At 36.6% G+C, this 23,844-nt stretch overlaps 4 protein-coding genes and 1 non-coding gene across 8 annotated transcripts; 1 reads left to right on the top strand and 4 right to left on the bottom strand.

The window, feature by feature from the left end:
- Positions 1-424: 424 nt before the first annotated feature.
- plbd1a (phospholipase B domain containing 1a) lies at positions 425-6,199 on the bottom strand. The gene is made up of 11 exons (XM_077734461.1): positions 5,974-6,199; positions 4,780-5,002; positions 4,559-4,642; positions 4,306-4,447; positions 3,595-3,732; positions 3,159-3,303; positions 2,425-2,625; positions 2,216-2,356; positions 1,958-2,143; positions 1,466-1,572; positions 425-1,383 (listed from the first exon to the last, which is right to left on the bottom strand). Exons 1-11 carry the CDS (start codon positions 6,041-6,043, stop codon positions 1,207-1,209), a joined length of 1,614 nt encoding a protein of 537 aa, XP_077590587.1. The 5' UTR covers positions 6,044-6,199; the 3' UTR covers positions 425-1,206.
- A 127-nt stretch (positions 6,200-6,326) lies between these two features.
- Positions 6,327-6,399, bottom strand: trnar-ccu (transfer RNA arginine (anticodon CCU)). Its single transcript has one exon. It is a non-coding gene; the product is annotated as a tRNA-Arg (tRNA).
- A 1,189-nt stretch (positions 6,400-7,588) lies between these two features.
- On the bottom strand, positions 7,589-12,611 carry pick1 (protein interacting with prkca 1). The gene is made up of 13 exons (XM_077735218.1): positions 12,458-12,611; positions 11,994-12,061; positions 11,352-11,463; positions 11,148-11,276; positions 10,510-10,576; positions 10,330-10,419; positions 10,208-10,261; positions 9,278-9,340; positions 9,071-9,204; positions 8,901-8,993; positions 8,760-8,810; positions 8,489-8,633; positions 7,589-8,070 (listed from the first exon to the last, which is right to left on the bottom strand). The coding sequence occupies exons 2-13, from the start codon at positions 12,032-12,034 to the stop codon at positions 7,808-7,810; spliced, it is 1,242 nt and encodes a 413-aa protein (XP_077591344.1). The 5' UTR covers positions 12,035-12,061; positions 12,458-12,611; the 3' UTR covers positions 7,589-7,807.
- On the top strand, positions 10,924-14,241 carry LOC144209047 (galectin-1-like). Its single transcript, XM_077735217.1, has 5 exons — positions 10,924-11,038; positions 13,341-13,398; positions 13,485-13,564; positions 13,668-13,839; positions 13,927-14,241. The coding sequence occupies exons 2-5, from the start codon at positions 13,390-13,392 to the stop codon at positions 14,071-14,073; spliced, it is 408 nt and encodes a 135-aa protein (XP_077591343.1). The 5' UTR covers positions 10,924-11,038; positions 13,341-13,389; the 3' UTR covers positions 14,074-14,241.
- Positions 14,212-23,627, bottom strand: cdc42ep1b (CDC42 effector protein (Rho GTPase binding) 1b). 4 transcript variants are annotated; one of them, XM_077735215.1, is made up of 5 exons: positions 23,489-23,624; positions 22,871-22,967; positions 19,277-19,472; positions 17,702-18,235; positions 14,212-15,712 (listed from the first exon to the last, which is right to left on the bottom strand). In XM_077735215.1, exons 4-5 carry the CDS (start codon positions 18,147-18,149, stop codon positions 15,114-15,116), a joined length of 1,047 nt encoding a protein of 348 aa, XP_077591341.1. In that variant the 5' UTR covers positions 18,150-18,235; positions 19,277-19,472; positions 22,871-22,967; positions 23,489-23,624; the 3' UTR covers positions 14,212-15,113. The 4 variants fall into 4 exon arrangements, with proteins under 4 accessions (XP_077591341.1, XP_077591339.1, XP_077591342.1 ...); XM_077735213.1 differs by lacking the exon at positions 22,871-22,967 and having other exon boundaries at positions 23,489-23,627; XM_077735216.1 differs by lacking the exons at positions 22,871-22,967; positions 23,489-23,624 and adding an exon at positions 19,549-19,627.
- Between the last annotated feature and the right edge of the window lie 217 nt (positions 23,628-23,844).

The following is a 23,844-nucleotide window of genomic DNA, read 5'->3' as shown; positions in this document are numbered from 1 at the left end:
GTTGATTATTTGATCCAGGTGTGCTAGAAGAGGGAGATATGGAAAACAGACTGGATAGGGGCTCTTGAGGACCAGACTTGACCACCTCTGGAATACATCAAGTCTCATCTCGTTTTCTGAACCGATTTATCCTTATGAGGGCTACAGGGGGTGCTGAAGTCAATTGCACGCCCATATGGATAATTCAGAGTGTCCAATTAGCCTACCATGCATGTTTTTGGAAAGTAGGAGGAAAGTGGGGTACCCAGAGGAAACCCACACAGGCCCAGGGAGAACATGCAAACTCCACACAGATGGATGTGCGCTGGATTTGAACCCAGGACCCCAGAACTGCGAGGCTGACACACTAACCACTCGCTCCACCGGGCCGCCACCTAACTTAAGTCACTTATGCCAAACAAAATATAAGACAGCACACAGGAGGGAACATTTTCAAATTTATTCTTAACTTATTTGGCAGCCATTGACAGTACTGGATATCCAATCTCAAATTTGACTGGGCAAATGAGCGAATATTAAAACGTCTAGCACAAAAAAATGAGGATTCACAGTCAGTGCTCACAATATAAATGAATTGTTGTCAATGGTAGGCAATAAAGTACTACAAATGTAGCACTATATCAATATTAAAGCTCATTTTAAAATCTCACAATGAACATAACAGTCAATGCTTTAAATGCAAAAATAGCCCTGAGATGTTCTCATGGATGGATGTTTTTTTGGCATTATAAACACAATTTCCATGGAAAATATTGATAATTTGAGTACACACAAACATTGCGTAAACCCTTCAATGTTTTAGCATTTTGTACATTCATGACATTTATTTAAAATCTGATATAATCGCTCGAAGTTGAAGGTATAAAAGATCTAATCTCCCTTTACCCTGAGTCATTTATGCATTGTGCGAAACACATTAATTCAATAACTTAACTCTGAAGTTGAAATAATACAATCAAATTTGCTGTGTGCGATTGTTTGTGCTTCCTGAAAATTTCCACACAAGGAATGTAACATTTTATGACTCCTCCCACAAACAATATAATGGCTCATTGATAAAAATCATTGTAGAAATGTATGTATTTTTTGTTCATAGTCACGATTATTGTTTCTTGATTATCTGAAAGTAATCAGGTGGTTCACTATGAGTCAATTTAAACAAAAAAAAGCTTTTTAAGAGCTTGTATTTCCTCCCCTGTTTGATATTCAAGGCTGGAAAAGGAGAGGCTTCATCTTGATGAAGGTGAAATTGTAGTATAGTGGCAAACCCTGGTGGCTGATGCTGCTGAATTGATCCCATGTGAACGGCAGGAGTCCATCCTGCGTCGTGGGTCCGTTCACAGCCTCCGCGTGGAACTCCCCCGCCATTTGGAAGTCGGTCACCTTCTCACACAGCAACATGAAATATAGAATAAGCTTAAAAAAACATCATTCATCATCTAAAAAAACGTCCTATGAGACCTGCCTTAGTGTCATAACAACCGCCTGGTGATGCTTCTTCTGTTTTCAGGTCATTTCGGCAACAGATGGTCTTGCAAGGGTCACCTTTAGAGTATGGATCCTTCTTGTAGTCTGGAAGGAAAAAAGAAATGGCTGTGAGGTCACTGGGAGGGCAGTTTAGACATGTGATTATCAACAAAGTGTGCAAAATGAAGCTTTTTACAATTAAAGGGATGACTTCACAAGCAATGTGACAAGTTTTTTATGTTAGCCAAAGCAGTCGAGACCACGGCTGATGAGACTTTAACGATTGTTAATTGAGTCTGATATGAATCTTAAAAAAATGCCATTAGATGTTATGAGAATCCATTTATATATAATTTCTGCTTTGGATTGAAAGTATTGAAAGAAAATACATCTTTTCTACAAAATGTATCTTCTTGAGTGTTGCAGGGTGCTGGAGCCTATCCCAGCTGACTTTGAGCCCCACAAACTCCATTGCGGGATAAAAACCAACCATTAAATCTCATAATGTGCTTTAAAGAATCCAAATCCTTGACAGCAGCTTGATCACGTCGGAAAATCTTGGCTCTGGGGCAAAGATCATAGGAGAAGTCTTCTCCAAATTTTTGCCACATCAGCTCATAACCACTCAATTCATAGATTCTCGGGTGGAAGGGAACATTGTAGGATGGCCAGTAACCTGTGGCGGTAACAAATGCATCAAGTTTTAATACACCAAAATCAAAATTTGTCCAGGATCTTCAACCCTGACCTCGACGTAGCGCTTGCGTCTGGTCCGAGTACTCCACCAAGCCGGGGATCTGCTCCACCACAGTGAGAGCACCATTGGAAATACTGTGGCCCAGTTTCACTTTGCTCCTATCCAACACCATGTACTGATTGTTGTAGGTACCTGCAAAAATTGGACCAAGATTTGTATAGAAGGGTATTGTGTTAAGATTTGATTGTCTTGTGTCCTACCAGAGTTGAACTGAGAGAAGATTTTGGCCCACTCATCTCCTGTATGAGCCAAACTGTGAGCCAGTCGAACCCTCTGCCAAGCCAGCAGGCTTTTAGGGCTGATGTTGCCAAAGAGGGAGGAGTTGAAGACATTGTTGGTGGTCTGGGTCATCATGAGACCACTCCCCAAAAGGTAAAAGTCATCCAGGGACACCAGAAAGCCTGAGAATCAACTTCACCTTTTATAATAATTCACAAAAAAACCGTTACAGGGTAATTCCAGGGATTGAGCCCTTGATCTCAGAACTGTTAGACAGATGCGCTAACCACTCTTCCACCGTGCAGGCCAGTTTGTTGACTTTCATTTTTAGTATCTTATATTACTAATTTGTCCTAACCTACCAGCTACATGTACAAGATCATTAATAGGCACTCTCCCTACAAGAAAAAAAATGGACGTCTATCAATGTTAATGCAGGTAATGAATTATAAGTACTTCAGAAATAATTTGGTACCAAACTGCTCTATTATTGTTTTTATACATTTGTACTCATTTTAATTAACTGACAAATGTATATACTCATAAAATAAAGGCATTGTTATATATTTATATATGAAAATAAATAAAAAGTACTTAAAAATAATGTTCATTCGCTGCCACTTTCCCACTTTGAATAGAATTGACTTATGCTCGAAATTCAAAAATTGTCATTTTCCCAATAAAGAAAGGGTAATGGTACTTTAAAGTTCCCTACCAGGATAGCTGCTGAATGATAATTTCCCAGTGGCTGCGCTCGGATCAGTGATATGGAAATCCCAATGTTTGTAGATCCGCATGGTGGCTGCGTATGTGTACCAGCTGGAATGGGCAAAGAGGAGGTTCTCAAAGCCTGGGAGAACCTAAAAAGGAGATCACAATAAAGTATTTGGACCAAAAGTAACATGCAATATGTAGTTTTGTCTGGGCCTATACATTTAATCATGTGGTTCTTAAAAAAACGAAATTAAACCTTTTTAAATTAGTTTATCTCTAGTAGACATTCAATCCATTTGAACTATGAAGACATGAAGAATGGACAGAAGTTAATATTCTGCAGTCCCTCCCCCTTTGAATGGATTAGACGTTTAGTGCCATCAATGGCAGCCAATGAGTTAACAAGGAAAATAGTAAGACTGAAATGTTTGTCCGACCTTTATGAGTGCAGAGCAGTGTCCCATCCCTGGACGTTTCAAGTGTTTGAGTGCAGGTGAGGTGGGGACCAAGGTCGGGATCAGATCCAGCAGGTCGCCGACTGCATTTAGGAATTGGACGGCAAACAAGGACAGCGGCTGTGGGAAAAGGATCAAGCAAAGTAACATAGTTAAGGGGGAAGCAGACAAAATGTGCATAGGGAAAATAATTGTTATTGTATCCTAATGTCAAGGGTGTTTGCCATACTTTCCTAAAACAGTCCTATAAATAAACAGCAAGTCAGTACTGCTTCTTCCTTTAAACCAGAAACGACAACAATGCCACTTACTTTGTATGGACCCGAATATAGGACGATGTTTTTTGCATTGAAATAAGAATGAAAAAGTGTTGGTCATCTTAAAATCGGCATTGTGGCCATTCACAACACTAGTGGCTCCAGATGCCTTTAAAGCGAAGGCTGAACACTTTGATGGTTAATTGAATTGAATGACTTAATTGTCATAATTACAATTAGATTTAAAGCTACACCATGAAGTAAATAAGTAGTCAACATAAACAAGTAGTCAACATGAGTCTTTTTTCAAACTGGAGTCTTGAAAAAGACTTATAATCTTGGTCGTCTTATATTCGGGCCAATTCCTTAGTTCCTTTATCCAAATAAGCCTCAATGAATTACTACATTGATTAATACAACAATATGATTGTAATACCTTTGTCCCTTGTCTCTTGGCCCATTCTGCAACTCCAGCTTGCAAACCATCCATCTGGGCCACAATGAAACCCATGTGTCTCCACATAGGATCCGAACTCTTGTTGTTTTTCACTTGCAATCTGGTCCAAGAATCTTGTTGCCTTGGACAGCCAAGCACAGTCACATTCTGTTCACAGCTCAGTGTTGTCATTTCAAGCATTTAAAGGTCATCATGCCAAAATGTATACTAGAAGATGTTATAACAGACTCACTTTATGAATTTCTGAACTGGCCCAAGGATGGTGGAATCATGGATGAGCTGAGGGTACATGTTTGTATAGTGATCTACCATTTGTCTGACAGGAAAAAAATGATACAATGATGTATCAAACAAAGGGATGCAAATAAATAGAGGGGAAATCGTGTGGGTTAATGCCGTGATTTCCCATAATAAGGAGAAATTAGGAGTAAAATTATGTCAAACTGTACTTACTGGGCTGTAAGGAAGCCTTCTAGGTAGCCTGCTAAGAAAAAGGTGACCTCATCGGTCTCAGATGTTTCTCCGTATCCAGCTCGGATCTCAAGGATGCTCCAACCTGTACTGGACAAGGTGTTGTTCAGGAAGCCATATGCGTCCCCTTTTGAATCGAGGACCCCAGGCTTCAACAGGACGGTCTTTTGTTGGGCATCCCAGTACACTGTGGCTTTTGTCAACTCTGTTAAAAAAACAACAACACAATATTTGTAATTATTTATTCATTTTCTGTTCTGCTTATCCTCACTAGGTTTGCAGGATTTGCAATTATAGTTCATTTATACAACATTTAGGCTGATGGGTGGTGATGCAGGTTGTAAAGTGTGTCTTTTCACATAAATGTTTAAATAGTACTTTTTTGAAATTGAAATAAGTGACAATACTGACAACTGTTTGTATTTTATAGATGGCAAATCATTTTTTTTAATTTAATGATTGTTTTCCACATTTGTTATTGGATTGAATTGAATGCTTTTATTATATATACAAGTATAATGAGATTTATAGCTTTGCCAGAAAGTGCACAAAAATAACAACAACAAACAAAGAGACAAGTACATAATCTATAAATAATAAAAATGAAGTAAACAAATAATAAATAAAGAAATAAGTAGTAAACATGCAACCCATGCACAAATAACAACAACAAACATACAAACGAACAGAAAAATAATCAATAAATAAGTAGTTAAGTCAACATAATAAATTAGTAGTCACCATAGATAAGTATTGAATAATATTGATTCATACATACAATCTTTCTATACACTTATTTTTAAAATATTGATTAGTATTGATTCATACATACAATCCTTCTATACACAAGTATTCATTACTATATACTTCTGCCACCTCTACTGTTGATTTACAACATTATAATAAAGACATACACTTACATAAACCCCCATAGTGACGCAATATGTATTTCTAGAAGCCTGACAATTTAAGAGTGACATTTATTATCCTTATGTTTTAAATCCAACTGCACTACACAGTAAATATGCACATATACTAACTGTGTGTTGTGCTAAGAGAAAAAAGGGAAGGTTTCTTTACTCAAAATCAAGCGTTATTCAAACTTCATTGTCACGTGAATACAGAAACCTTTCACACATGCACATAGTTCAAGTATCATTTGTATGACCTACTTACCCACAGCTGCAGAAGGGGCTGTCAAAAAGGCGGCGAGAAACACAAAAACATACATAAATGTAAAAACCATTGCTTCTCCACGAAGTTAGGCCCTTGAGGAAACGATCGTCCTGAATTTAAGGAGCAAGGATTTGAAATCAGGAGAGAATGAAGTCAAAGAAAGTCGTTGACGTGATTTACCATGGGAGGAAGGGAGACGCCTGTTGGTTAAGAAAGATTATGGCAGGTCTCGTGATTCGGGGGTGAGTAACATGACAAGCGCTGAGTAAGTAGTGAATAGCATAGTGGGAGGGAATGTTATGTTCCTTATTGATCGTGTATGGCTACAATTGCTGGTTCATCAAAAGGGAAGACACCCCAGATGGGACTCGAACCCACAATCCCTGGCTTAGGAGGCCAGTGCCTTATCCATTAGGCCACTGGGGCAACTGAAAGTAATGAAACATCTTACAGATCATAAAGGAACTTGATACAATACATGGGCAATGATGTTTTATATATTTATTTATTTATTTTGAAATAATAGTGAGTTTTTATATGTATACATGGTATAGCCTAGGGCTGTACATTAAGTCTGTATACACTTACAATAAATTCATTTTATTCAATTGTAGTACGTGTAAATAATATTTTAAACTTTATTTAATTTTTGCAAATGACTTCTTAAAATCAAATAATTTTATGTGAATTGTAGTAAGAATAAATATTTTAAGCTATATTTAATTTTGCGGTGGCCAACAAAATGGCATTCAAAGGAAGGCATAAGTGACATCATGTCATTCAAAAACAAAACAGGGGTGGCCATGTACATAACACATAAACACTAACAAAATTCTTCTTTTTAAATCCTATTTATTTTACATTGACAAACTCGAGTCTGAAAAAAAAACACACAATCAAATAAAACAAAAAAAATCAAACAGTAATTCATAACATTTATCTGGTTCTCTGGAAATATGACCTAAGCAACAAATATATATATGTATATATATATTTATATAATTCTCATAGAATAAGTAGTGTTGGCAAGGAAAGAAAAATAATAAATATACATGTAAAAGCTTAAATATTTTACCAGTTTTTTCCTAGAATGTAAATAATTACAAGTAGACTTCATCTCCATCATGTGAACAGCCAATATAATTTCCTAGCTTGTACAAAACTGGAAAATACAAGTAGTGTGTGGTAACAGTTGTGTACTAAAGATTTTGGCCACAAGGTTTTACAGCAGATCGCTTGTCATGCAGACGAAAACATAAAAAGGTATACGTAAAAGATATATCCCTTCTTTTGGTCCAAATTAGTAACAAATAAAAATATCACTAATACAGAACACACAAGCTAACTCTGCCACAATGACACATAGTTAAAGTTAAATAAAATAAGGCACAATTCAACAACTCAAATTATACAAGTCCTACACTGACTGGCAGCAGCAAAATTCTTAAATAACATTCAGATTTTTGTTGACTTCTTGGTCAAAGTTATTTCAAAACGACTACTTTTTTTTTAAAAGGATTCCACAAAGACCGTTAAAAGAAAATAAAGAACAGTGTCTTTCAGGGGTCTTCATTAGTGCTGTACAATATTGAAAATAATATGGCCCATTTTTATAATCATGATATTAATGTCACAATATAATAAATTTTAAATTAGAAACCCAAGGGTAGAACTACAGAAGACATATATTGTCATTTTGTACAACACTAAAATGGAACCATTGTGTTAATTTTCCTTCTGAAAGATGGTTAAAGTTAACAGTACGTGATGGCAAAGAATAGCTGAGTAAAAGACTGACATTTTAATGTCCGTCATAAAGCTCAACAGAGATTTTTCATTCATCATCAATCAGTTTCTCACTTCCATTCTCTGCCTGGATGCCTTGGCATGTTTCTCCTTCTTCGCCTCCTCCCGCACAATCCTCTGTCTCTTCCTCATCGGTGTAAGTATAAGAGGGGCTGGTGTAGTTGATGGTGGTGCGGGAGAGATCTACCTCGATAGGAAAAACGTCAGCCTCCTTGAGCACGGCATAACACTCGTCGTAGTAATGCGACATGCCCGACACGAAGCGCTGCAGCTGGAAAACGATGTCTTGGACTGGACAGGACAGGACAAAAAAAGAGGGAAATTATTAAGTTTAATTGTATTTTTTAATTGTTTTTTCTCTCTTTTTGTTTAAATTCCTCCATTCATTCATTTTCCTTTACACTTAACCTTATAAGGGTGACCTTTTTTTTAAATTATTACTATTTTTATGTACTTAATCATAACATTTTAATTCTATAATTTAAATTCAGCCATCAAGGAGTAAACCCAGGAGTTTATTTAAGGTCGGTCATATTTGACTAACTAAAGATGACAAATTCAGATGAAACTCTTGGGCTGTGATAAGAGAAAACAATGGTAGGAAGATAAAGCACAACACAAGAGATAGTTCCTAGTGTAAAACAAATGAGCTGTATGCTGCCTTTACTTTAGAAAGGCTGGGCAAAAAAATACAAAACGAATAACGCACCATGTTTCTGATCTAGAAGTTCTATCTTCTCCAGTACATCTTTCCTCATTTTGGCAAATCTAGCGCGAGCCTCCTGTCGACACCGCAGCACCAAACGGTACTCGTAGTTCCCAGTACATACCCGATACAGAGGTTCACCCATAGCCTGATGAGAAGAACATTAGTGCTTTTATGCCAACAGGTTAATAACGTGTGATACTGCATTGTCTTAGACTACAATCCTAATTATCCTTCACCAGCAGTAGAAAAAAACAACACCAGAAATACTCACAATACTGCTGTATTCCTCATCATCCATTTCCTTCACCTTTAAGCAGTATGACTGCAAGACCAAAATAAACAGTTGTTTCATGTGAAATTGTTTTTTTTTTTTTTGGAAGTTACTCAATTGAACAGAATGTGATCCACTCACCAAATACTCAAATTTCACATCCAGGTACTTGCGGATAGTGAGCTTTGTGTCTGGTATGGCTTTATGAAGGTAAGTGTTCAAATCGTGGAGCATCTGTACAGGAAAATTGTCAGTAGTACAATGTTAGAGAACATTTACAACAAGATATAAGAAGTTAATATTGTACTCACAGGCTTGATGGTCTTTAGTAACTGAATGCCGTATTTCTCAATACTGCGGTGAGCATCAGCAAACTTCACAAAAGCTTCGCTGGCGGCAGCTTGGGGCTCTCGTACTCCGATCACAGAAAAGACGTCCCCAAATCCTGAGAGTTCAATCAAGCTAGGCATTAGACAATATGTAAAATTGAACAAAAAAGAAATACCTCGGGCTATCACCTCTGTGGGTTTGGGAAAGCTCAAAAAAGGCTCTGAGCAATCGCTTGGTGTGCTCCATTAAGCCTGTGGGAGAACAGAAAGAAAAGCTGAATGTGTACAACAACAAGTACCATATTTTACGCACAATAAGGCACAACTAAAAGAATTCAATTTTCTCAAAAGCTGCCAATGTGCCTTATTATACCGTATGTCTTATAAACGGATCAATATTGGTTAACTATTGTATGAAAATCCCTTTAGCACAGCTCTACCTAGTGGATGTATGACACAACCCCTAACCACTACTACTAGTACTAGTACGACTACTAAACCTACATATAGTAGATGTATAACACAACTCGCTAGTACTACTACTACAGCTTTATTTTGTGGATGTATAACACAACCCCCTACTATTACTACTACTAATACTCCTACTGACTATTACTACTACTAATACTCCTACTGACTATTACTACTACTAATACTCCTACTGACTATTACTACTACTAATACTCCTACTGACTATTACTAAAACTAATACTCCTACTGACTATTACTACTACTAATACTACTACTAATACTCCTACTGACTATTACTAAAACTAATACTCCTACTGACTATTACTACTACTAATACTACTACTGCTACTGCTACTATTCCTACTAATACTACTACTGCTATTACTACTACTATTCCTACTACTACTGCTATTACTACTATTATTACTACTACTACAGCTATTACTACTACTACTGCTATTACTACTACTATTACTACTACTATTCCTACTACTACTATTAACTCTTTGAAAGTCATTTGGAGGACTGTTGTTATTGGCACCAAAACATGAGCATTCACAGCAAATCCTTCACCTTTAAATGAATTGAACGTCTATCGCCTTCGATGACAAGCAATGACTTAAAATAGATAACATTCCGATACTTTACCTTTATAAAGCTCTCCTGTTTTCTCTAGTTCCTCCAGTCTTTTAACAAGTCCATCTGCACAGTAAAGGAAATAATGCCATAAAACTTCAATTGCTTTCACATGAGTTAATTCATTGTCGTACCATTGCATAAGATAGCTCGACTAAGGCCAAGGGCATCAGCAGTGCCAGAACTCATGTTCTCCACCAGCCGATGTTTGACCTTCTTCAGAACTGAAATAATGAAGAAAATGTGTGTCCTTAATTCACAAGTGAAATCAGGATGCAAACATAACACTGGATATGTGTTAAATAGGCACAAACCTATATCCAGAGACTTTCCCTGTTTTGGGTCTGCTTGCAATTTGTTGTAGTGGATTATTGCTTCACCCTAACAAAACACAAACAAAAAAATGTGATTTGAAACACACTGAGATTCAGCAAAAACTTTTCTTATTTCAACATTATGAATCTAAATGAACATTTCAGAATTACACACTTGTATTTTTGTGGGTGTTTACTTTTTTGACCTTTTTATTCTCAGTAATTTAGTGAACAAATAGCATGCAATTTTTTGATTGGTACTTCAATGATACAATAACGAAATAAACAGAAAGATCTGTATTGAATAGGAAATGACAGGACAAGGTAATCTTTTGTTTCACACACTAAACCTGTCTTTATCTGGGGATTCCGGAAGTCCTGAAATTCCCTGATCACTAACAATAGAGAGTAAAAACAACACAGGAACTCTGCACATATTGTCCTGAAATGCTTTTCACTGTCAACTCCACCAAGTCATTTGACACTGTTGTCACTGTTCTCATTTTGCAGTTGAACTGGACTCCAAACTGTAAGTAGTTTTTCCATATTTGCTTTTCTATTTCAAACCTGTATTCTATTCAGTACCATGTCATACCCTTTCCCTGTTACTCTACCAAAAAAGTACCGTCAAAATATACCTGTACAGCTTGAATCATCTTAGCCACTTCCACTTTTGTCTTTCCCTTTACTGGTTTGCCATTGACTCCAGTGATTTCATCACCTGCTGCAAGCATCCCTTCGAGAGCTGCCGGTGTGTTGTCAAAAACCTGAGAAGCCAGAGCAAACATTTTTAAAGAATTATTCAATGGAAAGTAACATTGACTTTATTTAACTGAACCCACCTGAACAATATAGAGGCAGGGGCAGTATTGAGCCCCACCACCAATGCTGATCCCAATAAGGTTATTTGCATCTTTTTTCAGAGAAACAGTGCCAGGTACTGTTGGTATTCCTCTGTGACAGAAAAAAAACATTTCCCAGTCAGTGTAATGTACATTTTGTTGGGTAGCATGTGGTTTGAAAACCACAAATGTAAAAACTGTGGAAATGTATATACTGATAAACAGGGATTTTTATATTATACATTGTACATTTCAATAGAACAATTAAGGTAACCCATTATCTATTTTATATTTCTACAGTGGACCTCGCAGTCATGTTTATTAGATTAACTCATTGGCTGCCATTGACGGCGTGGGACGTCCAATAGTGGGAAGGTTGGCATTGAATGATGTTCATTCTCTGCCACACTTCCATGTCAAATGCAATTGACTTGTAATAAAAAATGCAATTACTATTAATAAAGTAATTTTAAAAGGCCACTTGCCCCTTATATCCCAGGCCAAATTAATTGGGTATCCATCCTTGAGCATTTAGTTAATCATATTAATAATCAAAAATTATATAATCCAATAAGGTATACATTTGGAAATTCGGACATTTTTTAAACAAATGCAAAGTACTAGAACATATTTGAAACTTACAATTTATCCTCTTCTAATTCAAAATCCATGTCGGTGAACATACGCCTCACACTTGTCCTTGTAGATACCTGTGAACAATTATGTAAAAAAATTAAATGTATAAATATATAAAAAGGGTTGTAATTGTTCGCTCAGAAACCACATCGAGAAAAAAAACAAAAATTAATTTTAAGCAACAAGAAAACATTTTGCATACGTGATTAAAGATGATTAAATCGTTTTTACACCAGATGAAACTGCAGCAGGTGAATCACCACAGCTGTCAAATGTAATAACCGAAATACTACTATATTTACGTAAGTAGTAATAAAAGTCAATAGTGCATAAACAACCTTTGCAGTATTTTTAAACCATTGGAACGTTTTCGCTGAGATGACGTAGCCAAATAAGTGAAAAAAGGCTGGCTATTTAGCTGTTAGCTATTTCTTCATGGCAACCAATATTTTGCATTTTTTTAAACTAACCTTTTACAGAATACACAGCAGTTCCTTAAACACAAACCGATGTTTTTTTGCTAAGTGTACATGGCAAAATGTCGCATTTTATAATTCAGTAGCAAATACAGTACATATCCACCTGTCCGGAAAACAGCAGTTTTATTTACTTATTGACGTCATTTCCAGCGTGTCGAGGAAGTCGGCCATAGAAATTCCTGATTTGTCACGTCGTAATTCACAATAAAATAAAATACATTCAACAATAATACATCGAAGTAAAATAGATCTATATAAATATTAATATACATTTCAAATAAACCACAGTCATGACTGACATTAGATTGTTCCATTGTCACGACCGCAACTGCTGAATGTCTTCTATTGTTGACCGCGAGAGGGAGTAAAGGCACGACAAGTACAACTTATTATTTTGACTATACTAATACATTTTCAATTTTCTTTTGTTGTGAAATCACTCCAAACGGTCATTGTGACAAAATTTGTTTGGAGGGGAAATATATTACATAAGTTGGTGATTTTAATTGAGTAGATTCATTACTACATTGAAGAAAATTCATTCATTTATTCATTCATTTTCTTGAAGAAATCAGTATCATTTTACCATAATGATGTAAAATTTCAAATGATTGTGACTCCCATAACCCTTTACTTACAGTTAAATATTAAAACAGGCTATCTGAATTAACTAGCCTTTTAAAAAAATAAGCTCTAAGCGATTTTTTGAGGGGGTAATATAATACAATGACCTTTTGACCTTCTTGTATGTTTACCTCTTTTTTATCTCCTCACAGTGATGAAACAACTGAATTGTCAATTCTAATTGATTAGAATGATGTACTCACTGTGCGTCTCAGAATAAAACCAGAACAATTCCACTTCTGTGTTGCAGGGAAAACAATTCCTCCAATTTCTATACCTCAGCTGCTTTGCAAACATCCATGACAATGGTAAGTTTTTATAACGGTAAGTTTTACATACAAATATATACATGTTTTATATATATGTATTCATCTTAACAACACTATTCAATTAGAACACTGAAATGAACAACATAAATCTGAAAGTTGGAGATCAACTGAAAATAACAGGTGAAATCCTCCATAATGCTGAAAGGTAAGATTAACAGTACTAAATGATATCTTCTATAATTCATATACTTTATGATGAAAAAAGGGTTTATTGTTGGTGTGTTGACGCACTGAATTATTTATTATAGATTCCAGATTGATCTCGGCTACGATTCGGAAGATTTAGCTTTGCATTTCAACCCGCGTTTCCATGACGACACAAATGGAGCGGTTATTGTGTGCAACTCAAAAATTGCTGGTTCCTGGGGCAATGAGAAAAGGGAGTTACACAATCCCTTGCACCGAGGCACACATGTGAAGGTCAATTTATATGACGGATCGATTGAAGATTTGAGCAATTATATATTTTTTTTCATAAAAACTTGATGAATGTTATGTCTTTTGTAGCTTGTGTTCAAGCTGACCGGTGACATGTTTGAAGTAGAACTTCCCGATGGACACGAAATCAAGTTTCCCAATCGTGTGGATATGGCGGTGATCAACTTTGTCCGGATCAGTGGAGACTTCAAACTGACTTGCTTAAAGATCTGTTAAAGTGTAGTATAAATATCTAATAATATGTTGTTCTAAAAAAATGTATTCTCAATTTTGAACTTGTGTTTTTTCCTAGCTCAGGAAATACATGATTAAACAAATGCAGATATACTCAAAGAATACTGTATACACATTAACTCACTCTTCACTGGAAAGAAAGTTTATTAAACGGACAATCGTATAATTTCTGTTTTCTCTTCTTGCAATGATGAAAATGTCTACAAAAAATCCACACTAACATTTTTTACAAAGTTGAGTTGATGTGTTCACATTTTTGCACAATTTGCATTGATTGATTGATTCATTCCTTCATTCTTTCCTTCCTTCATTCATTCATTCATTTGTTGATTAATTCGTTCATTCACTTGCTCATTCATTCATTCACTCGTCAATTCACTCGTTCATTCACTTGTTTATTCACTCGTTCATTCATTCGTTAATTCACTCATTCATTCACTCGTTCATTATATCGTTGATTCACTTGTTCATTCATTTGTTGATTCATTCTTTCATTCATTTGTTCATTCACTCGTTCATTCACTTGTTCATTCATTCGTTCATTCATTCAATCATTCATTCATTTTCTCAACTGCAAGGAGCGAGAGGGGTGCTGGAGCCTATCCCAGTTGACTTCGGGTCGAAGGCAGTGTATAAAGACAGACACACGCAAGGGCAATTTTGAGTGTCCAATCAGCCTCCCATGCATGTTTTTGGAATGTGGGAAGAAACCGGAGTACACGGAGAAAACCCACGGAGGGCTTTGGAGAACTCCGTCACAGGTGGACCAACCTGGTCTTGAACCCAGAACCCCTCGAGCTGTGAGGCCGACGCACTAACCCTTCACTGGTGGGCCGTCAATTTTCATTTAATGTTCCTTAAATTTGTAAAGTGATCTGTGTAAATCCCTTTTACTTCCACGTGAAGGCTAAATCTGCCGACAGGTATTTTACAAAATATGCAGTAAATATGTAACTATTCCAATCATTTAAATAAAATGGCGCCTGCAAGATTAATGCAGAAGGGAATTTCAGCGTCCTCGTTTATACTTTGATTTCTTCCTCTTCCTCTGAGAACGTGTATGGTGTTTTGGAAACAGGAGGGCTCGGCTTGGCCACGGGACCCCCACCGTAATGCCGGGACAGCACCTCCGCTGCCCTCTGGAAGCGCTCCGACTCCATGGCGGATTCTTGTTTGGGAGGAGACCTCGGAGGAGATTTGGAGGATGTAGCAATTGACCTTCTGTCCTCCTCTGTCCAGCTGCTGCTACAAGAATGCTCCTTGCCGTTGCCGTTCCTTCTCGACGACACGCTGCGCATCGAGGAGTTTGTGGAACTGCCGGTGGGGCTCACAAACGTCTCCGTTAGAGATCCGTCGTCTCCCTCGTCATCGGCATCGTTTTTCTCTTCCTCCTCAGCCGCGGCGACATGGCTGGCCACCCGAAGGGAGCTGGGGTCGTCAAATAAGCCCAGGACCTCGCTCATAAGGGAAGGCCCGAGGTCAAGAGTGAAGGAGGTGAAGGAGTCGGAGCGGGTCACTGGCTTGCCAGGACGGTCTCGTTGAGACGCCCGGAGTTCTCCGTCGAGAAACGGGCGGTCGAGGCGAGTGGAACGTGGTAATGTAGCAAATCCGGATTGGATACCTGCGTCCACATAGCAAAAAATACATTTAGGAGTCAATATACATTAAAGAAATTGAGTGTAACAAATATAAAGGCATGAATAAATTGCTTTCTCTTAGAAATGAGAAATTAGTATTGATTTGCTTAATTATGGTTAAACTAATTTCTTATGTTGCACCAATACTATTTTTACCGGTTTAAATATCCGTCTGGTATTGGTTAATGCCCCCCTATATAGTGCCAATATGACGTTTATTATTATTATATTTTTAAATAATGATAGAAAATTACTTCATTCTAGATTGGAAAATACATTTCAAAGAATAGGATATGAATTTATGTCATTTCAATGCTGTATCTGTATTGGTGCAACATTACAAGTAACTGTAGTCAAGATTTGAAGTAAGTTATTTACATAAAAAATGTGTTTAAAAAGTCACAAGCTTTAAAAAAGTACTTCTTAAGTACTCAAGCACCCCCACAAAAAAGATTTCTAATTCATTAGTTCTTTCATGCACCAGGAGAGAGAGCTCGTGCACACATTACAATATAATCCTGAATAAATGCTCAATTTAACACATTCCCACTTATTTGGCCACAATAGTCGTAAATCCTATTCGAACTGAGAATTCCACCAATTGAAATAAAATTCTCCTGTGGTCAATAGCAGCTTGTGGCCTTAAAAAAAATCCCATATTCCGGAATATAGCACATTAGTAAACTGGATCATATTCCTCTGAGGTGGATGATGACTTTCAAAAAAGAAAGTGGGGATTTCCAGTATAGTTTGTTATATATGAGTAAGCCGTATTTGGAAATCATATATTTCTTCATCCACTGCCACTGTATGTGTTTGTGTTTATTTAACCGAACCAAAGAAAAGGGGGGCATTTTTTGGCGTTGCCTGGAGATTGTGGGAATAATGTTGAAAGGAGGCCAATTTAGTGTGTGTGTGTGTGTGTACTGACATTTAGTATGTAGGCTTTTTTATGCAGATTTTCATGGTGTTTGCTACCAAACGTATACATTATGCTTATGTTTGTTGGGATTTTCTGCAATGCAAAGCCCCCTAATAAAATATTCCTATTTTTTTTGGCAATATTTTTGGCAAAAATGTTTGGATTTTCACATTTCAAAATGTGTAAATATAGCCAATATTGGATTTTTATCCATTTCACATAATTTAAATCAAGGTGCACCAATGTTTTTTTGTTATTTTTTTAGAAAACATAGTTATTTATATATTCCCAATGGTCCCACACCCACTCCCAGGAGGAGTAAAATTTACTTGAAATCAACTCCAAATTATCCAAAACGTGCATGAAGATATCCAAAATCACCCTATTAACATAGTTTTTTATTCCCAAATGCCCCATTCACTTCCAAAAGAAGGAAAAATGACTCAAAATCACCCAAGTATGACCCCAAATATGAAAGAAGTTTGCTAAATTAACCCTAAAATGACCCTAAACCCATTCACTGACAACAATAGACATCCCATTTGTTTGGACCGGGAGCAGTGGCAGTTAATGCTCGTCTTTTAGGCCTAAAAAGAGTGTAGCGGGGTCATCAAGGCAGAAGTTTTGTACTTTATGTATGTAACTTTTGATGAATACATGCATTAAACATTTTAAGCTTTTAGGCAAATGATGTTTTTTTGGCCATTTAAATAAAACTTAACCCCATTAATAACTAGCATCTACTTATCAGAATTATGGTCATGTAGGCCACATTATTACAATTTGGAATACAAGTGTAGGCTACGTGACTTAAAAAGTGATGTTAACACATCCATTTTAAAGCTACACTTCTATTATACCATAATTATATTATAGCTGTTGGTGTTATGAATAAATAAACTTATAAGTTATTATTCAATGGGGCTGTAATAATCATGGATTTTTTGACCTGCAAAAAGAGTCCGCTGATTTTTAGGAAGGATTGATGAAATTATATTTGGAACAGAATTTTTGAAGGTCTATGAGTTAAAAACTAAAAACATCATCTCACCATATGTGCAGAGGGCGCTATCTGTTGAGCTGATGGAACTCGGGAGCATCACCCTCTGAAGGCACCCATTGGACACGTCAATGTTGAGTTGAGGCAGAGAGACGGCATTCTTGATGATGGGGGAGATGTCCGGCGGCGGCGAGGGTAAGTCCCTCGTATCTCCCCGTGGCCCAGAATTTTTCCGAATATGCCTGAAAGTACGCGTGAGGAAGCCCGTCGACTTGGAGCTGTTCCCCGAATCGGGGCTCCCCGGCTCCCGGACTCCTCCGTAGTTGCTCAGGAAGGAAGTGTCGCCAAAAACGTCTCCCCCACGGCCGACGTGCATGGTGTGTCGGAAGTCGCCCATGGGTACGCTGATCATGTCCACGGAGAGCTCGCTCTTGAAACGACGTCTTTCCTGGGAGCCAGACACTAGGCCTTTAATCCTTGGAAGCTTTCCAATACTCATGGCTGTAATTTTCTCTTATATTTCGAGGCAAAAATCCAAAATTGAATTAGAAAAGCATTACGGTTGAATTCCAGATTTGCTCCACTCTAGGGAAAACAAAAGAAAGATATATATATATATATTGAATTGAGTGATGCAAAGAATATGGTTTGGCATTCACTTTTGACCAACATTTTTGGTTTGGAAAACTGATTTTTAGTTTTTAATTTATTGTGTGTTTTTATTTTTGAAGAAAAATCATTAATTTCAAACTTAACTGATTTAAATTGAAACCAAGCCATATTTTGGAAATTGTGTCAAAAACGTATCATTGACTGATGTATCGTTTACTCATTATTTTACAAATTCCATAAATTAAAGTGTCTAGTTTTATTCTATTGTAAGTTTTGTTTGCTTAGGTAAATTTCAGGTGAGCAGAATTTGTTATAACAGTTTTAATCCAAGATTTTTTTTTTATATTTACTGGATTACTCATCGAAAAGACTAATCTGATTTCAGTTTTGACCCACAGGAACGTTTCAATTGCTTATTTTAATTTTTTACAGGCTGTAGTAGTTGTCGTTCTTCTTATGGATACTCATTTTTATTCATTTATTTCATGACTGATTTAATTTATTGGGGTTAATTTAGGAGTTAGCCAGCATAGATGCACATTAGTAGTTATTTTGAGTTTCTTTAAAACTGGACACATTACTAGAGGGAGCCATGATTATAAAATGGATGCCCAGACTTTGAAAAAAAAGACAGCTCTGCCTGCCTTAAAGTAAATTAAATCTGACTGAAACAGTCCATGCTTTTAAAATTGTCTGTTTTACAGAATATAAGAAGATATTTAAACACAAATTTGATGTCTTGCAACCCATTGAAATTATGTTCCTCACTATTTTACACATACAAAAGTATTTTATACTCTATCCAGTAATATTTGCAGTAATCATCTCTACATGGCTTTGCGAAATATCATACTATACTGTTCTTGTTTATTCCCTACTTTATCTATATTTACCAGAACCCACATTGATCTGTTAATCCGACTCCTGCCCATTTCAAAGTATTTTACAATTCAGTTTAAAAAAAAAAAGTGGTTTTAAAAGCTTGGCACTGTCACCCGAGTTCACTTTGCTTACTGGCAGTGTTTCTTTTGTATTCAAAAGATCTTCACTTCCTCAGAGAATCTTGTGTGAGTCATTCAACGTCCAGCAGGGTGGATCCAGCCTCGTGGATCATCGGCTACTGAAGAGATTTATCCATGCGCAGCACCATCCTGTCATCGGTCGGCTTTGTCGGCTCTTGCCTGGAACTCCTCGAACCAATAACGCCAGACTGAAGTAGAAAAAAAAGTTGGCAGGGATGATTCAACCATGAAAAAGACACACAAAAAAAGCAACAAACGTCTCACTGTTCGTTCTTAGACTCCTTGTCAGAAAGATAAGGCTTCTTTGGGATCGTCCATGCATCAGATTAGCTCTTAATCCCTTCTGTCTACCACCCCCCAACTGTGATTCCCTCACTTGTGCTCTCTGCCGCCTTCAATCCATTTAATTTTTTGTAGATTTTTCCAGGTAGAGGGGCTCCTCTGTTTTCAATCAAGCGACCAAGTACAAATACAGAAAACAAGTGGGAAAACAAAGTAATAGGAAACAAACACATATGTTAAGCATATGGTCAAGATCAACCATTGGAATGTTTCCCCCCATCTTATTGTTCAAGGATTGGTTTGTATCTTCCAGCCCCACTGGTTTAAAAATGTTTCCAGTTTTCATTTAAAATGCTCTTCAGACTATAGTAACGTATTTTTCACGACTTTAAGGTGCACTGCATTATAAGGCGCACCCTCAATGAATGACACTATTTTTTTCCCATATATAAAGGGCACTGGATTATAAGACGCCCTGTCTATTTTGGAGAGAATTGAAGACTTTTAAGTGCGCCTTATAGTCGTGAAAATATGTTAATCTTTCAGTAGAAATGCTCTCCCTGTGGAAGATATAAATACACAATCAGGATTTTTTTATAACTATAATAGCAGAGAAAATAAATAAATTAAACATAGCAAATGACATACTGCTAGGGACTCATTTTCAGGACACATTTGATGTAAAATACTCCAATCAGGATGCATGAATGCAATATAAAGATCATAACTTTTGGGCCGAGAAGTGAATTAAGTTGCTTATAGATTACATTTACTTTCAAATAGGAATTGAAGATTTGATTATCAGTTAGATAATTATTAATGTCTCCAAACATTTCATGAAAATATTAGTCTAAATACTACTATGTGTGTGTGTGTGTGTGTGTGTTTAATTCCTTTCTGGTAGACAAAAGTTGTAAACCCTAATCACGTGATTGGTAAAGATCAGAGTACTGGATTAATGCCACATGGAGGTGAAGTCAGTCAAATTGAATTTGCTTGCCAGTACAATCTGTGATTTAACACTTTAAGAAAGGTGCCACTCTTACTGGACACTTGCTTGAACCTTGGATTATACACTTTAATCGTCATCTAATCTCTCGGTTTTCAATTGATGGAAATATCCTAATGAGAAAATGCATTTACAAGAACTTCAGGGTATAAGAATGTAAGCATTTATACTGATGAGTAGTTAAATGGATTCTAGCTATTGCCTGCATGCCTCCTTCTGAGCCAGGTGAGATTAAGGGCAGTTTGGCATGCGGAGATTGGTGGCAGATAAACATAGACGGTAGAGACAAATACAACGAGGAATCAAAAATAAATAAATAAAAGGACGGCCTTACCTTTCTTTTTAACAGCACTTAGTCCTGAACACGTGGCTTTTCCCCCCTTTTAATGTCAATTCAAATTAGTTCATCACTAGTCGACGTCCAAAATATTTGAACAAAAATCATAAAAAATTATATAGAGATAGAAAGGAATCAGCCAATCACAGGGCACAAGGAGACGAACAACCATGCACACTCACAGACATACCAAGGGCAATTTAGAGTGTCCAATCAGCCTACCATGCATGTTTTTGGAATTTTGGAGGAAACCGGAGTACCCGGAGGAAACCTACGTAGGTCTGGGGAGAACATGCAAACTCCACTCAGGTGGACATGACTTGGATTTGAGCCCAGGACCCCAGAGCTGTGAAACTGGGTCCCCCTGCTTGTATATATGCATTCTGCATTGGGAGTGGCAATAGAATGTCTTTGTTTACAGGCAGCCAATAATATTTTCATCATTCAATTTCTTCTCCCATAATTAATTTAGGACTGTTACAATTTTTTTAGAGTATGTTTCTGCTCGGCAGCTCCGGATGTTTTATCTGAAGGCCTTATTAGATGACATCCGGAGACATTAGTTTGTGCAGTCATTCGTGCAGATTATGCTAATCAAGATGATTACTGATTGAAGTCTGCAGTGACTAATTAGGGATTCATTACATGTTGCGCCAAACTTTGTTTTCTAATGAAGGTGCTAATATAAGGGACTGTCTATTATACTAATATAAGTAGTTGACAACAGATATATAATATAGTTTTAAAGAATTCTGATTGTGGTCTTCATTGAGTAATGTAAAGTAAAGAATGTGTAATTTGTGTAATGAGTCATTTAGATAATTGGCACTTCTTTTTGTGTTTTGTTCAGGTAATGTTGATGCCTGTGTGAACAGGTTCACCCATTCTCTGCCATTGGCAATGATAAGCGTCCAATTTATTTAAACTGAAAGGATGGACTTTCAACTTGAATATGTGGTAGCTTGGGACTTCAATGAGTTGAATTTAGAACAAAAGTTTCGAGCCAGTAAATACACCAATGTTGTGTCCTTAAAGTACACAAAAGGGCCGCTGTGCTATTATAGTGCAGCGCCAGCAAAATGTGGTTGAGGTCAAAACACCCTGATGATTATGCATGGATTCAAAATATAGCAAACACTGACTTTGCAAGGACTGACGTGGCAAAACATTTCCTGAACCATTTGAGAAGACTCGATTGATATTTCATGCTAAGTTAAATGTTTTTTTTCCTTTATAAACCACCAAGAATGACTAAAATCTTCCAATTTTGCCAAAGTGGCCTGCATAAGCCTGATCCAAACCCTATAGAACATTTGAGGAAGGAACTGAATCATACTAAGACAATTTCAGAATCTTGCTCAGAAGTAAAGCAGTCTCAGTGAAGAGTATAAAAAAAATTAGTTGCACTTATTGTCATTTAAGTTTATCCAACTAAAATTGCGTTAAGGGTAGTAGAGTAGTTTTATACAATGTCGTTGGACTAAAATTGATTGTTCACTCATTATTCTCCATATCATGTGAACTGCTCTTCAATCTGTCTAACCATCTGTCTATCAAAAAGTAAATATGAAAAAAGTCAAAAAAGAAAGGAAATCAAACCATGAGGAACTCTAAGAGGCCAAAGTCAAGGATTGATCCATTTTGATCTATGTGACCTTTGACCTTTAGTCTTAATACACCCCCATTTAAACAAATTTTCCATTTTTTAGTACAAACGCTTCCAACTAGTTTAATAATAATCCCTTTATTGTTTCTACAGTCATGTTGAACACAAATAGATAGACAGTATAGTTCTGGAAACTGAAATTGTAAACTATTACGACCCTAATGATGACAAATGTCATGAAAACAAAACTTGACGTATGACGATGACAACGAATCAGATTGATTTATGATAAAAATCAACTCACTGCAAAATAACAGGCTCATAAATCTATATAAGTATGTTTAATCTTCACCATCGCTCACTCATTGCAGAGGTTTCTTTTTATAACACAGGTCTTTTATCAGTAGAACTGAAGAGTGAAACAAGGCCAGGTCACAAGTCACAGTGAACTGCAAACACGTATAGTATTTGAATAACAGTGGCGAAACAAAGAGCATAAAAGGAAATCCTTTTGCAAACGTCCACTAAACAAACATAAACAGCAAAGTGAAGTGTTCATGAAACCTCAAAATGGTGGTGTTTAGGAACGTGGCTGTCAACTCAATAGAGTTTGAAACAGCTTGGTAATTGATGTTCATGCACTTGCAATGAACTTACTTTAATTCCAATTGGAAGTAACAGTTTGCAGTATTATTTGTATTTTTCTACATTCTGCATGAAGGTATATATTACTTTTTTATTTTTAGGATTACTATTGACCTTGTCCTTTTAGCACTTGCATGTCAAATGACCAAAAGTCTTGTAAAACAGACGCAAATATATAACTTTGCTTGGAAAACCTTTTTTTTATTTTATTAAACTTTAAATATAATGTACCATCAACCAAACATGTCATTGCCATCTTTAGTTATTTTTAAATGATGCCTAAAACATTTTCCATAAGTTGCATTCATATACAATATTAACTTACCTTGAAATTGTGCTAAAAATCCTTCACAAAATGTGCCCGTTCTCCTTTTGTCATAGCACCCCCTCTTCTGTTTTCTATACCCCCATGTGGACATAAAGTTTGGATCAGTGTGGAGCAGTTGCACACTCTGGGAAAGCTGATGGCAAGTGGAAAGAGAGATGGAGAGAAAAAGGGGGGAGGATCCAGAGAGGATAGGGGTGGGATCCAAATCATAGTCAATGTTATCTCATTTGTATTTCATTCTGTTCAGAAATACAGTATTTGCAATGATCGGGGTATTTTTTTATGATGTATTCATAGACCAGTAAGACATTTAACGCATTGCCTGCCAATGAAAACATTTAGTGTCCAATCAG

This window comes from Stigmatopora nigra, chromosome 15 (assembly GCF_051989575.1).
Source record: "Stigmatopora nigra isolate UIUO_SnigA chromosome 15, RoL_Snig_1.1, whole genome shotgun sequence".
NCBI lineage: Eukaryota > Metazoa > Chordata > Actinopteri > Syngnathiformes > Syngnathidae > Stigmatopora > Stigmatopora nigra.
The sequence above is the reverse complement of the archived record's forward strand: the minus strand, read 5'-3'. Positions and strand labels throughout refer to the sequence as shown.